The sequence below is a fragment of the Bombina bombina genome, chromosome 12 (genome assembly GCF_027579735.1).
Source record: "Bombina bombina isolate aBomBom1 chromosome 12, aBomBom1.pri, whole genome shotgun sequence".
In the NCBI taxonomy this organism is placed as follows: domain Eukaryota; kingdom Metazoa; phylum Chordata; class Amphibia; order Anura; family Bombinatoridae; genus Bombina; species Bombina bombina.
Window position 1 is genome coordinate 31,684,917 of NC_069510.1, and position 17,278 is coordinate 31,702,194.

At 39.9% G+C, this 17,278-nt stretch overlaps 1 protein-coding gene across 1 annotated transcript in view; it reads right to left on the reverse strand.

The window, feature by feature from the left end:
* Positions 1-17,278, reverse strand: part of LOC128642776 (xenotropic and polytropic retrovirus receptor 1 homolog) — a 556,720-nt gene that overhangs the window by 61,868 nt on the left and 477,574 nt on the right. Inside the window, exons 9-10 of the mRNA XM_053695572.1 lie at positions 16,163-16,350; positions 13,226-13,405 (exon numbers count right to left, since the gene is read on the reverse strand). Coding sequence (XP_053551547.1) covers positions 13,226-13,405; positions 16,163-16,350 — 368 coding nt within the window. The remainder of the gene's footprint in view (positions 1-13,225; positions 13,406-16,162; positions 16,351-17,278) is intronic.

Genomic DNA, 17,278 nt, shown 5'->3' on the forward strand with positions numbered 1-17,278 from the left:
TTTTAAAAACTAAGATTAATCTAAGATTACAAAAAATTAAAAATTCTAACATTACATAAACCAAATGATCAAAAATAAAAAAATAAACCTAAACTACCAATAGGCCTTTTGTAGAGAATTGCCCTAAGTTAAACAGCTCTTTTACCTTAAAAAAATACTAAGTCCCCCCTCAAACAGTAAAACCCCCCACCCACCAAACCCCCAAAATAAAAAAACGAACGCTAAAAAATCCTAAACTACCCATTGCCCCTAAAGGGCATTTTGTATGGGCATTGCCCTTAAAAGTGCATTCAGCTCTTTTACAAAGGCCCATTAAAACCCTAATCTTTAAAAAAAAAAAAAAAAATCCTGAAGTCCGGCACTGAAGTCTTCTTCCAAGCGGCTATATCTTCTATCTTCTTCCAGGAACAAGCCTACGCGGAACTGAAAACCGGCAATGGTGGAACTGAAGACTGGCGACCGCAGAGCCATGGAGCATGGAGATCCTCTTCATACGATCACTGCTGCACACTGTGGATTGAATTCAAGGTATGCGTTTATATATGGGGTACCTTGAATTCCTATTGGCTGATTTGAGTCTTCAAATTCAAATCAGTCAATAGGGTGAGAGCTACTGAAATCTTATTGGCTGTTTAAATCAGCCAATAGTATTTCCGTAGCTCTGATCCTATTGGCTAGTTTGAATTTGAAGACTCAAATCAGCCAAGAGGAATAACCTATTTGGTACCCCATATTTGAACGCGTACCTTGAATTCAATCCTCAGTGTGCGTCGGTGATCATACGAAGAGGATCTCCACGCTCCAAAGATCCGCGGTTGCCGGTCTTCAGTTCCGCCATCACCAGTCTTCAGTGCCGCCCTCCACTCCGTGCCGGCTTGTTCCTGGAAGAAGATAGAAGATATTGCCGCTTGGAAGAAGACTTCAGCGCCGGACTTCAGGAACCGTGAGTAAATATCTGGGGGTCAGACTTAGGGTCATATTTATCAAGCTCCGTATGGAACTTGATGCCCCTTGTCTAAAGACCGCTGCTCCATAACTTGTCTGCCTGCTCTGAGGCCGCGGACAGAAATTAACCCGATTGGGTTAATTGACACCCGCTGCTAGCGGCCGATTGGCCGCGAATATGCAGGGGGCGGCATTGCACCAGCAGTTCACTTTGTATCATGTCCGCTCGCACATTGATAAATATACCCCATAGGCTTTTTTATTTAATATATATTTTTTTTTTTTAGATTGGGTTTTAATGGTCCTTTGGAAAAGACCTGAGTGCCCTTTTAAGGGCAATGCCCATACAAATGCCCCTTTAGGGGCAATGGGTAGTTTAGGATTTTTTATTTTGGGGGTTTGATGGGTGGGGGGTTTAACTGTTAGAGGGGACTTTTTTTTTTTTAAGGTAAAAGAGCTGTTTAATTTAGGGCAATGCCATACAAAAGGCCCTTTTAAGGGCTATTGGTAGTTTAGCATTAGATTAGGGGGTGTTTTTATTTTGGGTGTCTTTTTATTTTCATAGGGATTAGGTTTAATTTTTTTATTTTTGATAATTTGGTTTATTATTTTATGTAATGTTAGAATTTTTTTGTAATCTTAGATTAATTTAATCTTAGTTTTTTTTTTTTTTTTTTAAGTAATGTTAGCTTTTTTATTTTAATTGCTTTGTAACTTAGTATTTTTAATTTAGGTAATTGGGGTTAATTTAGGGGGTGTTAGGTTAGGGGGCTTAGTAATTTAGTTATTTGAGTTGTGTGGGTTTGGCGGTTTAGGGATTAATAGGTTAACTAGATGTTTTGCGATGTGGGGGTTGGCGGATTAGCGGTTTAACTAGTTTATTAGTTGTTGCGGTGGGGGGGGGGGTGACGGTTTACAGGTAGATATTGCGCATGCATTAGGTGTTACTATTTTCAGGGGGTTACGGTTCTCACATACTCAGCGCAAGTCTTTCTGCGCCTGCCTATGTGTGGCAAGGTGAAAATGGAGTAAAATTTCTCCATTTTCGTCGCGTAAGTCCTTGCGTTGAATTTGTGATTCTGATTTGCGACAGGGTTCTATGTTAGCTTATGAGAGTAAATCATTGCGAGCGACGGGTGAAATATACGCACCGCAATTATATGCAGTGCCGTATATGTGATATCAAAACCGTGTAAAAACCGGCTTTTGCGGGTGACGCCGCATATGTAATCTTGCCCCCCCTATGTAAAGAAGGAAGATATTTTACCTCAAAATTTCAAAAGTAATCACACCTCACTGAAAAGAGACTTAAAACAGCCAATCAGGAAGCTAGTCCCAGGACTTGCAATGGAATGTGCATCTGGCATGTGCAGGTACAGTCATGTTATTTCCCTACTCAGTTTAATGAACGTTTACTATAAAATCTTGCAAGATTTTAGTAAAATCTTATAAGATCACAGTAAAGCAAAGCATGACCTCTGCACTACTGCTGATTGGCAATAGTTTTTTTTTCAACTTGCAGCTGGACAGTAGCTGAAGTATAACTGTTCACAGATCACTTACTATTGTGAGCTGAAGAAAATTTTGAGGTAAAAACAGAATTTATGTTTACCTGACAAATTTCTTTCTCCTACGGTGTGTCCGGTCCACGGCTTCATCCTTGTGGGATATTCTAATTCCCTACAGGAAATGGCAAAGAAAGCACACAGCAAAAGCTGTCCATATAGCCCCCCCCTCTGGCTCCGCCCCCCAGTCATTCGACCGATGGTTTAGGAGAAAAAGGAGAAACTATAAGGTGCCGTGGTGACTGTAGTGTACGGAAAAATAAAATTTTTAAATCTGACTAAAAGCCAGGGCGGGCCGTGGACCGGACACACCGTAGGAGAAAGAAATTTATCAGGTAAACATAAATTCTGTTTTCTCCTACATTGGTGTGTCCGGTCCACGGCTTCATCCTTACTTGTGGGAACCAATACCAAAGCTTAAGGACACGGGTGAAGGGAGGGAACAAGTCAGGTAACCTAAACGGAAGGCACCACAGCTTGCAAAAGCTTTCTCCCAAAAACAGCCTCCGAAGAAGCATAAGTATCAAATTTGTAAAATTTGGCAAAAGTATGCAGAGAAGACCAAGTCGCTGCCTTACAGATCTGTTCAACAGAAGCCTCATTCTTGAAGGCCCATGTGGAAGCCACAGCTCTAGTAGAGTGAGCTGTAATTCGTTCAGGAGGCTGCCGGCCGGCAGTCTCATAGGCCAAACGGATGATGCTTTTTAGCCAAAAGGAAAGAGAGGTAGCAGTAGCTTTCTGACCTCTCCTCTTACCAGAATAGACGACAAACAAAGAAGATGTCTGTCTGAAATCCTTTGTTGCTTCTAAATAGAATTTTAAAGCACGAACTACATCTAAGTTATGTAACAAACGTTCCTTCTTAGAAACTGGATTCGGACACAGAGAAGGAACAACTATTTCCTGGTTATAGATGAGAAGAAAAACAAGAGAGGCGCCAAACATAAAGCAGTATCGTCAGAACAATGGGCCAGGAGCCCCCCCCTGTGTGCAGGATGTACTCACAAAGGCAGCGGCACATGTACTGTGCCTGTTGAAGCGGATCGGGACTGTTCAGAGTCGCCCGCCGGACACACACAGGAGCCGGTACACGTGATCTCTGGACTTTCATTTAGCCCCACAAATGAACATAATATTTTTTCATTATTTGTTGACATTAACCGGTTCACACAGAAATTATCACTACAAAAGTTTTTTGCTGAGGAATGGGAATAACAATCCAATACTTACTGACTCAATGGATTCCAGACTTAGGGAAATTCAACTCCCAATATATGAACCAGATTCATTGGCTGACCAACTGTATGAGGGGTTTATTAGAACTAATTTTAAAAATAAGTCAAATTATACACCACATTTACAGAATAACGCACATATAGAAATTTTCAGACAATTAGTGACTGAGGAACTTGAACGAATTCCAAACAGTAAAAATAGGAAATCTCAGAACAATAAAATTAAACACAACCTTTATGCCAATGAACGACGAGCCTTGGAAAGCCTTAAAAATGACAAAACGATTGTGTTAAGGCAGACGGATAAGGGAGGGGGGATTGTCCTCCAGAACCTGACCGACTATCTAACAGAGGCACGAAAAATTCTATATGACACCACCTATTATATAAAACTCAACTTTGATCCAACAACACAATATACCAATATCTTAAAAGAATTAGTTAATTATGCATTTAGGGAAAACATTATACTTAAGAGAGCGAGATTTTTTGTTACCTAAGGAACCCAATCTAGCGTTCTATTACCACCTGCCCAAATTGCATAAGAATTTGACTTGTCCCCCAGGGAGACCTATTATTGCGGGCATAGGCAGTCTTACAGATAATGTTTCCTCATACGTGGATTTTTTCTTGCAAAAACATGTATTGGGTCTCGAGTCATATATTCGAGATTCTAGTGATTTGATTGCTAAGTTAAGTAAGATTACTATCACTCCTGATCTCCTTTGGATCACTTGTGACGTTCAATCATTATATTCTAACATATCACATTCATTGGGGCTGGCCGCCATATCAGAATATTTACAGAAAGACATTTATTTACCTAATTCACAATGTGATTTTCTGTTACAGCTTATATCTTTCATTTTAAAACACAATTATTTCATATTTCAGGACGAATTCTATCTTCAGATTAAGGGTACCGCCATGGGCACCAGGTTCGCCCCAAGCTATGCCAACCTGTTTATGGGTTCTTTTGAACATGATTACATCTACAATGCCTCGTTTGGGGCGAGCCTGGTGTTCTATGGGCGGTACATTGATGACCTGATTTTTATTTGGAGGGGGGACCTGTCATCAGCCAATACATTCGTCAATCATCTCAATTCCAACAATAGGGGATTAGTGTTCACTAGTGTTATACATCATGAAACTATAGTGTTTTTGGATTTAGAACTCAAATTTGAGAACTCTAAGATTACTAGTATCACACATTTTAAAATGGTAGACTGCAACAGTTATCTAGACTTTAACAGCCACCATTATTTCCCATGGAAAATAAATGTGCCTTATGGCCAATTCAAAAGAATTCGTCGGAACTGTAGCACTATGAGAGATTATGAGACACAAAGTTTGATATTGAAAGAACGCTTCAAGGAAAAACATTACCCACTACAGATTATAGAGAATGGTTACGAAAGAGCGAAAAAAGATAATAGGGATAGTTATTTTTTGACACATAATAAAGAAAAATCACAACTGATGGAAAACTTTACTCCATTTATCACGGAATATAATTGTAATCATAAAAGAATACGTCAAATTATTAATAAACATTGGGGTATAATTAAAAAAAGATCCTATATTAGGTAATCTGGTGAGCAATAAACCAAGGATAGTATACAAAAAAGCACCAAGCTTAAAATCCCTTCTAGCTCCCAGTAAGATAGTCAAGCATAAAATTCTTAAGTCGCCAACGAGTGGGTAATATACCAGTAGGTTCTTTTAGATGCAAAGACAGGAGATGTAAACTCTGTGTCAAGATCACACAGCAACAAACTACATTCAAATCAAATATCACCAAGAAACATTATTCTATAATTGGGCGCATTACATGTGCATCTAGATATGTAATATATCTGCTGTCCTGTGTATGTGGGGTCCAGTACGTAGGTAGAACCTGTAGACGCCTCAGTATTAGATGGTCCGAACATGTGAGGAACATGAAAAAGAACTATAAAAATCACAGTGTTCCCAGACATTGCAATCTCCATCATAATGGTAATAGTAATTGCTTCAGTATATGTCCCATTTAACATATTCCAGTATCACATCTATATAATCGATTGTCCAGACTTAGACAGAGGGAGACCTACTGGATACATACCCTTAGAACTCTTCATCCAAATGGCTTGAATCTTAATATAGATTTGGCAGCCTTTTGAGCAGGGTTTGTGTCCAGGGGGTCTCCTTCTGCCTTTTATTGTTATTGTATAGGTATTCCCCTTATTGTTGGGGTTCCTGTGTGATATATCTCTATCTCCCTTGATGTTGGGGTCCCTCCATCATATCTCAATCTTCTCCCATATTGTTGGGACCACTTTTTCCTGCTATATATTACCAATGGGGCCACACATTCTAGTGCTAATGCCATCTGTTTGTTCCTGACCCCCTTTACACCTAATTCTAACCCGTATTTTAATTTGTCAATAAAATATACCACTTCTATATATATCCACAAGACCGACCAGTTAATTCATATGATCACCCTCATGTTACCACCCAAATTATATTTTTATACCATAGTCATCAGTGGATACGACTTATATAAATATTAAATGTTTAAAAATCAGTGTGAATATGAATTGATGGTGGTGTGGTAGCCAATAGATTTATAAATGTACCAATGCTTTTACTTTGTATATTGTTAATATAATGTTATTCTACTGTATATAATAAGTATCAATCGACAGTTGATTATGTCTTTTTAATTATAGTTAAGAAATGTAAGGATTTTAAATTTTAATTTTTAACCATTGTATTTCAATGTGAACAGCTTTTAAATAGTTAAAGATTAGTCAGACAGGAATTCCATGTTAGATCCACCCATTTAGACAGGTGTAGCAAGGTATAAAAGGTGTGATTATGTAGTCACTGATACAGCCTGATGAAACGGCAATTCTGCTGAGAAACGCGTTGCTGTGATCGTTTTTATCTGAATAAACCTTTTTATTTGAGTCACCTTGCTACCTGTCAATTATTGCCCCGGTGCAATTTCTATCCAACATCAGTGTCTCTCCTGGTTGAGACCGAAATTACTTATTCCCAGTGAGCTACCGTTAATCCGGACCCGACAGGTGAAGTGGTCTGTAATTGGATATCCAGAGATCACGTGTACCGGCTCCTGTGTGTGTCCGTCGGGCGACTCTGAACAGTCCCGATCCGCTTCAACAGGCACAGTACGTGTGCCGCTGCCTTTGTGAGTACATCCTGCACACAGGGGGGGGCTCCTGGCCCATTGTTCTGACGATACTGCTTTATGTTTGGCGCCTCTCTCTTGTTTTTCTTCTCATCTACAGCCGGGTATTCCTTCGGATTACTTCAGAGAGTGCAGCCACAGTTCCACGAGGATTGAGTATAGCCATCACACAGTATTCGATACCAGCTCTTTCCAAACACTAGCGCACCTCTGGGGATCACCTGATCTTCTATATTATTTCCTGGTTAATATTCCTATTGGAAACCACCTTTGGAAGAAAACCAGGCTTAGTACGTAAAACTACCTTATCTGTATGGAATACCAGATAGGGTGAAGTACACTGCAAAGCAGACAATTCGGAAACTCTTCTAGCAGAAGAAATAGCAACCAAAAACAGAACTTTCCAAGATAGTAACTTAATATCTATGGAATGCAAAGGTTCAAACGGAACCCCTTGAAGAACTGAAAGAACTAAATTTAGACTCCATGGAGGAGTCATAGGTCTGTAAACAGGCTTGATTCTAACTAATGCCTGTACAAACGCCTGTACATCTGGCACGGCTGCCAGACGTCTATGCAACAAGACAGACAGAGCAGATATCTGTCCTTTTAGAGAACTAGCTGACAAACCTTTATCCAAACCCTCTTGGAGAAAGAAAAGTATCCTAGGAATTCTAATTTTACTCCAAGAGTATCCCTTGGATTCGCACCAACAGATATATTTTTGCCATATCTTATGGTAAATTTTCCTAGTCACAGGTTTTCTGGCCTGAACCAGAGTATCTATAACCGAATCTGAAAACCCACGCTTAGATAGAATCAAGCGTTCAATTTCCAAGCAGTCAGTTGCAGATAGAATAGATTTGGATGTTCGAATGGACCCTGTACTAGAAGATCCTGCCTCAAAGGTAGCTTCCATGGTGGAGCCAATGACATATTCACCAGGTCTGCATACCAAGTCCTGCGTGGCCATGCAGGAGCTATTAGAATCACAGAGGCCTTCTCCTGTTTGATCCTGGCTACAAGCCTGGGAAGGAGAGGGAACGGTGGAAACACATAAGCTAGATTGAACGACCAAGGCGCCACCAATGCATCTACTAGTGTCGCCTTGGGATCCCTGGATCTGGACCCGTAGCGAGGAACCTTGGAGTTCTGACGAGACGCCATCAGATCCATATCTGGAATGCCCCATAGTTGAGTTAACTGGGCAAAGACCTCCGGGTGAAGTTCCCACTCCCCCGGATGGAAAGTCTGACGACTCAAATAATCCGCCTCCCGGTTGTCTACTCCTGGGATGTGAATTGCAGATAGATGGCAGGAGTGATCCTCCGCCCATTTGATGATCTTGGATACCTCTCTCATCGCCAAGGAACTCTTTGTTCCCCCCTGATGATTGATGTACGCTACAGTCGTCATGTTGTCCGACTGAAATCTTATGAACCTGGCCTTCGCTAGTTGAGGCCAAGCCAGGAGCGCATTGAATATCGCTCTCAGTTCCAAAATGTTTATCGGGAGAAGAGACTCTTCCTGAGACCATAGACCCTGAGTTTTCAGGGAGTCCCAGACCGCGCCCCAGCCTAAGAGACTGGCGTCGGTCGTGACAATGATCCACTCTGGTCTGCGGAAACTCATTCCCTGAGACAGGTGATCCTGAGTCAACCACCCGAGGAGTGAGTCTCTGGTTACCTGGTCTACTTGAATCTGGGGAGAAAAGTCTGCATAATCCCCATTCCACTGTTTGAGCATGCGCAGTTGCAATGGTCTTAAATGAATTCGAGCAAAAGGAACCACGTCCATTGCCGCAACCATTAGTCCTATTACCTCCATGCACTGAGCTATGGAAGGCTGAGGAATAGATTGAACAACTTGACAAGCGTTTAGAAGCTTTAACCTTCTGACCTCTGTCAGAAAAATCTTCATTTCCACAGAGTCTATTATTGTTCCCAGAAAGGGAACCCTTGTGGACGGGGACAGGGAACTATTTTCTATGTTCACCTTCCACCCGTGAGACCTGAGAGAGGCTAAAACAATGTCTGTATGAGCCCTTGCTTTGGAAATGGACGACGCTTGAATTTGAATGTCGTCTAGGTAAGGTGCTACTGCAATGCCCCTCGGCCTTAGGACCGCTAGAAGGGACCCTAGCACCTTTGTGAAAATTCTGGGAGCAGTGGCTAAACCGAACGGAAGAGCCACGAACTGGTAATGTTTGTCCAGAAAGGCGAACCTCAGAAACTGATGATGATCTTTGTGGATAGGAATATGCAGGTATGCATCCTTTAGGTCCACGGTAGTCATATATTGACCCTCCTGGATCGTTGATAAAATCGTCCGAATGGTTTCCATTTTGAATGATGGAACTCTGAGGAATTTGTTTAGAATTTTTAAATCCAGAATTGGCCTGAAAGTTCCTTCTTTTTTGGGAACTACAAACAGGTTTGAGTAAAACCCCAGACCTTGTTCCGCTGTTGGAACTGGGTGTATCACTCCCATCTTTAATAGGTCTCCTACGCAACGTAAGAATGCCTGTCTCTTTATCTGGTCTAAAGATAAGCGAAACATGTGGAACCTTCCCCTTGGAGGAAGTTCCTTGAACTCTAGAAGATACCCCTGAGAGACAATTTCTAGTGCCCAGGGGTCCGGAACATCTCTTGCCCAAGCCTGAGCAAAGAGAGAAAGTCTGCCCCCTACTAGATCCGGTCCCGGATCGGGGGCTACCCCTTCATGCTGTCTTGGTAGCAGCAGCAGGCTTCTTGGCCTGTTTTCCCTTGTTCCAGCCTTGCAATGGTTTCCATGCTGGTTTAGGCTGGGAAGCGTTACCCTCTTGTCTAGAGGCTGCAGAGTTAGGAGCCGGTCCGTTCCTGAAATTGCAGAAGGAACGAAAATTAGACTTATTCTTAGCCTTGAAAGGCCTATCCTGTGGGAGGGCATGGCTCTTTCCCCCAGTGATGTCTGAAATAATCTCCTTCAATTCTAGCCCGAAAAGGGTCTTACCTTTGAAAGGAATATTAAGAAATTTTGTTTTGGACGACCCATCCGCCGACCAAGATTTTAGCCAAAGCGCCCTGCGCGCCACTATTGCAAAACCTGAATTTTTCGCTGCTAATTTATCCAATTTAAAAGCGGCATCCAAAATAAAGGAATTAGCCAACTTTAGTGCGTGAATTCTGTCCATGACTTCATCATATGGAGTCTCCTTTTGGAGCGAATTTTCTAGTTCATCGAACCAAAAAGACGCCGCCGTGGTGACAGGAATAATGCACGAAATTGGTTGGAGAAGGAAACCTTGCTGAACAAAAATCTTTTTAAGCAACCCTTCCAATTTTTTATCCATAGGATCTTTGAAAGCGCAACTGTCCTCTATAGGAATAGTTGTGCGCTTGGCTAACGTTGAAACTGCCCCCTCTACCTTAGGGACCGTTTGCCATGCGTCCCTTCTGGGGTCGACAATGGGGAATATTTTCTTAAATATAGGAGGGGGAACAAAAGGTACACCTGGCTTCTCCCACTCCTTAGTCACTATGTCCGCCACCCTCTTGGGTATCGGAAAAGCATCAGCGTGCACTGGGACCTCTAAGAATTTGTCCATTTTGCACAATTTCTCTGGAATCACCAAAGAATCACAATCATCAAGGGTAGCTAGCACCTCCTTTAGCAGGGCGCGGAGATGTTCTAGCTTAAATTTAAATGCCACGATATCAGGTTCTGCCTGTTGAGAAATTTTTCCTGAATCAGAAATTTCTCCCTCAGACAGACCCTCCCTCACTGCCAACTCAGACTGATGTGAGGGTATAACAGAAATTATCGTCAGCGCCAACTTGCTCATCCTCTGTATTTAAAACTGAGCAATCACGCTTTCTAGGAAATGCTGGCAGTTTGGATATAAGTGCTGCTATAGAATTATCCGTTACTGCTGTTAATTGCTGCATAGTAACAAGCATTGGCGCGCTAGATGTACTAGGTATCGCCTGCGCGGGCAAAGCTGGTGTTGACACAGAAGGAGAGGATGATGAACTATCCCCACTACCTTCATTTAAAGAATAATCTTGGGCAACCTTATTAAATGTGACAGTACTGTCCTTACTTTGTTTGGACGCCATGGCACAATTTGCACATACATTTAATGGGGGAACCACCTTGGCCTCCATACACACAGAACATATGCTATCTGAAGGTACAGACATGTTAGACAGACTTAGGCAGGTTTTTAATGCAATAAAAACAATTTTAAACAAAACCTTTACTGTCTCTTTAAATAATAAAAAGAGCACACTTTATTTCTGAATGATCGAAAAACTATCAAAGAAATATCCGATCTTTATGAAATTTATACCCCAGTGTCTTAATGCTTTGAAAGTATTGCACACCAAATTTCAAGACTCTTAACCCTTAAATGAGCAAACCGGAGCTAATAATATAAATTTACCGGTTTAAACACACTACCGTCCCTGCCACAGACTTTGCTGCGGCTTTTACCTTCCTTAGGGGTTATTCACCACAGTAATAAGCCTTTCTGAGTCCTTTTCTAAGCCACTGGACCCTCTCACGTGAAGCTGCATGCACTGTCTAGAGAAAGTAACTGCGCAACTGAGGCGCGAAAATGAGGCCTCCTCCCTCTGCATACCAGAGTGAAGGGGCCTTTCTGACAAGATTAGGCGTCTAAACAACTGCCAGGCGCAAATAAACGTTCCCAAATGTGTTTCAAAGTTTGCAAAACACTCCAAATGTCATATAAATATGATAAAAATTAATCGATTTAGCCCACAATAGTGTCAACCAGCATAGAGCCCAATTTATAAGCCTTAATTCTGTTACTGAGTGTAAGAAAATGGCTTACCTATCGCATAAGGGAAAACTGACAGTCTTCTAGCATTACTAGGTCTTGTTAGAAAAGTGACTGATCATACCTGAAGCAGATAAGCCTGCAAACTGTTCCCCCCAACTGAAGTTCTCTGGTTTCAACAGTCCTGCATGGGAACAGCAATGGATTTTAGTTACTGGTGCTAAAATCATATTCCTCTTTTAACAGAAATCTTCATCACTTTCTGTTGTAGAGTAAATAGTACAAACCGGTACTATTTTAAAAAAACAAACTCTTGATAGAAGAAATAAAACTACAACTAACACCACATACTCTTTACCATCCCCGTGGAGATGCTACTTGTTCAGAGTGGCAAAGAGAATGACTGGGGGGGCGGAGCTAGAGGGGGGCTATATGGACAGCTTTTGCTGTGTGCTCTCTTTGCCATTTCCTGTAGGGAATGAGAATATCCCACAAGTAAGGATGAAGCCGTGGACCGGACACACCAATGTAGGAGAAATAATATTTTTGTATATAAAGATGGTCATGTAATATTTTCTTCTCAGCTTTTTACAGTTACGCTGCATCACTTTCAAGTGATTCAGCATATGAGTATTATGTCCCTTTAAAATAACATTCCGGTCAAAATAAAAATGCGCTTAGATGAATTACATCTGTGGATAGAAACAGATTTACAATACACATGTATTGTCAAAAATGCTTCTGGTAAAAGTTATAACTGTTTCAGTGTAAGCATTTTTCCCTGCACATGTGATGCATACCTAGATATTCACTGCTCAGAGAGCCAATGGTATCTCTTCAACAAAGAATATGAAGGGAACAAAGCAAATTTGATCATAGAAGTAAATTGGAAACTTTTTAAAAAAAATTGTATGCTCTGTCTCGATCACAAGAGAATTCTTAGGTTTCATATAATTTCAAGAACTCTTGAAACGACTATAGCTTTTACTAGAAGCATTTTTGCTAATTTATGTATAATGCAAATGCAAACCTACTTCTATTGAACAAGAAAATGCGCTCGTGTGCAATCCATTTTGACTGGAATATTTCATTAAATATCGCTTTTAACCACCACCAAGCAGAAATGGTAAAGTTCAGCAAATCTATTCTAAGATGTTTATAAAGATGTATAAAAAGGATTACAAAAAAAAAAAAACCCTGATAAATGTGCTACGCAGTTTCTATCTGCCATCACAGCCCTATTTTAATTCAGAATTTTACAACGGAGTGTGCAGATCCGCTAGCCAGAGCGATTTATTCTCTGCAGCCAAATGCTGTTTCTAGTATGCGCCATTAATTATGTAATTAGACATTAGGGCTGGCGCAGCTTTGTATAGAGCAATTAAGAAAAGCATTTACAAAACGAATAGAAATGGTTTAATGTAACAGTAAAGGCCAGTCTGGGATCGTGCTAGAACAGCCTGGTATCTTTTTTTTTTTTTTTTTTTGGATCAGAACTTACTATTAACTTGAGTAACCACATCCGTGACCTGTAGTATAAGATTTTTGTGGGATTTATTAAGAGTAGGAGCAGGAAGCTGTAGAATAACAATGGGATGATCTGCACAGGTACTGGAAGAACTGCGCTGTACAAGCAGCTAAGCACGCTTATACACCAAGTCACTGCCAAAAAGCCAGCCAGCTGCAGAGGTAAAGATAAAAAAAAGACATTATTAGGAGATCATAATAGCGAAATCACAACACGTCTCCATTATAGATAATTATCTTCAGTTAAAAGAATGGTTAAAGGGATAATTAGTCATAATTAGACATTTGTGAATTAGACAGGGCATACAATTTTAAACAACTTTTCACATTCACTTCTAGTATTTAATTTGCCTCCTTCTCTTGTTATCCTTTGCTGAAAGGTTTATCTAGGAAAGCTCAGGAGCAGCAAAGAAACTAGGTTCTAGCTGCTGATTGGTGGCTGCATATATATACCGATTGTCCTTGGCTTACCTATGTTAGAAAACAGTAGTGCATTGCAACTCCTTCAACAAATGATACCAAGAGAATAAAACAAACTTGATAATAGAAGTAAACTGGAAAGTTGTTTTAAAATTGTATGTTTTACCTAAATCATGAAAGAAAAAATGTGGGTTTCATGTCCCTTTAAGTGTAATTTCTGCTTTTGAATCTGTATCAGAATCATTTCGTTTTGCAAGAGGATCACTATGAGAAACAGTAAAAGTGGAAATTAAATAATCGTTGTTCAGATTTACTTCTATTAACAAATTTGAATTGTTCTAGAGCAGTTATGACGAGGCTTGGCATTCCAGATGTTTCAGAACTACATTTCCCATGATGCTTAAGCACTCTGCAGTCCAGTCGAGCATCATAGGAAATGTAGTTCTGAGACAACTGGATTCTGCTGCCCTTACTCGCTGCGGTACTACATTGTTTACTACATTTTAAATCATGTTATACATTGTTGTAAACAATGCTGCCTTAGGATTTTACAGACACACGCACAATCCTGAGGTTGACTTTTTAACAAGGGATACAAAAAGAACAAAGACAATTTTGTCTTTACTGTCCCCTTAAGCCATCCCTCTGGCAGACACAGCCATAGATTCTATGTAAACTGTTATTGATAAACTGCTGCACCATATCTGCTACACTTCAACTATTAAAGGGATAGTATAGTCAAAATTAAACTTTAATTTTTCATGTAAACCAAGCGATTTTAAACAACTTTCCAATATACTTCTATTAAATGTGCTTTGTTCTATAGGTATCCTTTGTTGAAGCATAAATCTAAAGAGGCTGATAGGAGCTTAGGAGCATGCACGTCTTTAGCAGTCTATGGCAGCAGTGTCCTACGTTTCAAAATAGCAACTTCTCAAACCCTGTGACAGTGATGGGTATTAGTTTCTATGGTAGATGCTAGAACATAATGGCAACACTGTATTATATTAATGGATATACAAGTATGGCGTGCTGAAACTGTGACAGACAAAATTTAAACCTTTGAGATGTCTTGAAAAGGCTTTTTACAATAAGCAAAAAACATTGACTTTGCAGATGGTTGTATGAATGAAATAAATATAAATATATATATATATATATATATACACACACACATCATTATACTAGTACTGTCTGTAATCTGTACTAGTTTTTGCGGAAAAAGCAGAAGTAAGAATGAGTGGCATGTTGTTATGTTGGTCCCATTTGGGTGGGCAAAGCGGCCGTCTGGAAGAGTAACGGTAGATAGAGAATACACGGCAACCTTAGCTAAATTTGACACCGTGCCACAAGACATTTCTAGTAAATGTTAATAGTTTGGTGCTAGATTACAAAGTGAAACACTATTTTAATGTGCGCCCGCAAAGGGGCAAAATTGCTTGTTTACGGGTGCACGTTAAATAACCAGCCATTACAAGTGGCTGGTTAATGCTCCAGAGAGCTCACGATAGCACTCTGGTCAGACCTCTGGTTAATTAAAAAAAAAATGTCCCCCAATTGCCCCCCAAATAAAGTGTACAGTTCATTTAAAAAAAATATATATGAATAAAAAAAAAAAGACTAGACAAAGCAGTTATAATGCGTTAAAATGAGGGGATGTGGGGTGTTAGAAAAAAAATGGCACTGAAAAGTGCTTTTACATTAGTCTATGGGGGCTGTGTTTTTACTTGAAATATTTATGTACATGCTTACATGCATATATATTTGTGTTTATGCTTACATACATATATATTTGTGTTTATGCTTACATGCATATATATTTGTGTTTATGCTTACATGCATATATATTTGTGTATATGCTTACATGCATATATATTTGTGTATATGCTTACATGCATATATATTTGTGTATATGCTTACATGCATATATATTTGTGTATATGCTTACATGCATATATATTTGTGTATATGCTTACATGCATATATATTTGTGTATATTTTACATTGGACCCTATGAAAGCGTGCTCTCATTAGCGGAAATGCTTCCAGGCAATGCGAACACGACCTTCCATTAGCTCCATTTGCGCTTAACTTGTAATATCAATGCACACTAGCGTGCGTTGGTATTACTGAGTGGAGCGCAAATATCATGCTCGCAAAAGCGCAATTTTGCTCTCCACTAAAATATTGATCTGTGACCTTCATGTTTAAGGAAGTTGGCCATCACTGGCCTAAATGTACAATAATGCTACAAAGATAAAGTTCCTATGTAGGGTTAGGCATGAAGAAAAAACATAAAATCTGTTTTAAGCATTATATTGTAATGTATATGTTTCTCCTTCACACACAGAATCCTGTATAGTTAAATAAAATTCTCTCAAGCTAAAACAAAAAAAAATTGAGGGATCTCTCAGTACTGATGAGACCTCTTAGATAATATCACCAGGCCAGAGAGGCTTAGAGAATCAGGACCATAACGTCAATGTCATACCTCAAATAAGTGAAAGTAGGAGAGGTTGGCTCTGGGATCCAGCTCAAAGATGAGTATGTGGTTCACTCCAGCCTTGCGCCAGCCGTAGTTATTGATCCCCAAAAGGAAGATAAACTCGATAATCAGGAATCCTCCTCTGTACAGTCTCAAAAGAGGCCACAATGTGATCAGCCTGGATGTGTGAAACACTGAGACAAGGGTATTAGAGGGTAGGGTTAGGGCCGGAGATATGGTTACTGGTAACACTTAGGGTTAATGGATAAAAATAGGGTTAATTTAGTTAAGTCCTGCAATTCCAACTGAAATACACAATGATACAAATGTTAAAATATATTTGGCCACAAAAATTGTTAGTAAACATGGGCCTAGATTACGAGTTGTGCGTTAGGGTTAAAAAGCAGCGTTGGACGGTCCCAATGCTGCTTTTTAACGCCCGCTGGTATTACGAGTCTTGCAGGTACAGGTGTACCGCTCACTTTTTTGGCCAGACTCGGAAATACAGCAAAACCACTTACGTTAATTGCGTATCCTATATTTTCAATGGGACTTGCATAGCGCCGGTATTACGAGTCTGACCAAAAGTGAGCGGTAGACCCTCTCCTGTCAAGACTGGTACCGCATTTTAAAGTCAGTAGTTAAGATTTTTACACTACAACGCCGTAGCATAAAACTCTTAACTAAAGTGCTAAAAAGTACACTAACACCCATAAACTACCTATTAACCCCTAAACCGAGGCCCCCCAACATCGCAAACCCTAAAATAAATATTTGAACCCCTAATCTGCCGTCCCTAACATCGCTGCCACCTACCTACATTTATTAACCCCTAATCTGCCGCCCCCAATGTCGCTATATTAGTTATTAACCCCTAAATCTAAGTTTAACCCTAACACCCCCTAACTTAAATAAATCTAAATACAATTACTATTATTACCTAAATAATTCCTATTTAAAACTAAATACTTGCAAAGTAAACCGTTACAAATAAGCTGCTTATGTAACCTATAAAATAAACCCTAAGCTAGCTACAATATAACTAATAGTTGCATTGTAGCTAGCTTAGGATTTATTTTTATTTTACAGGCAACTTTGTATTTATTTTAACTATGTAGAATA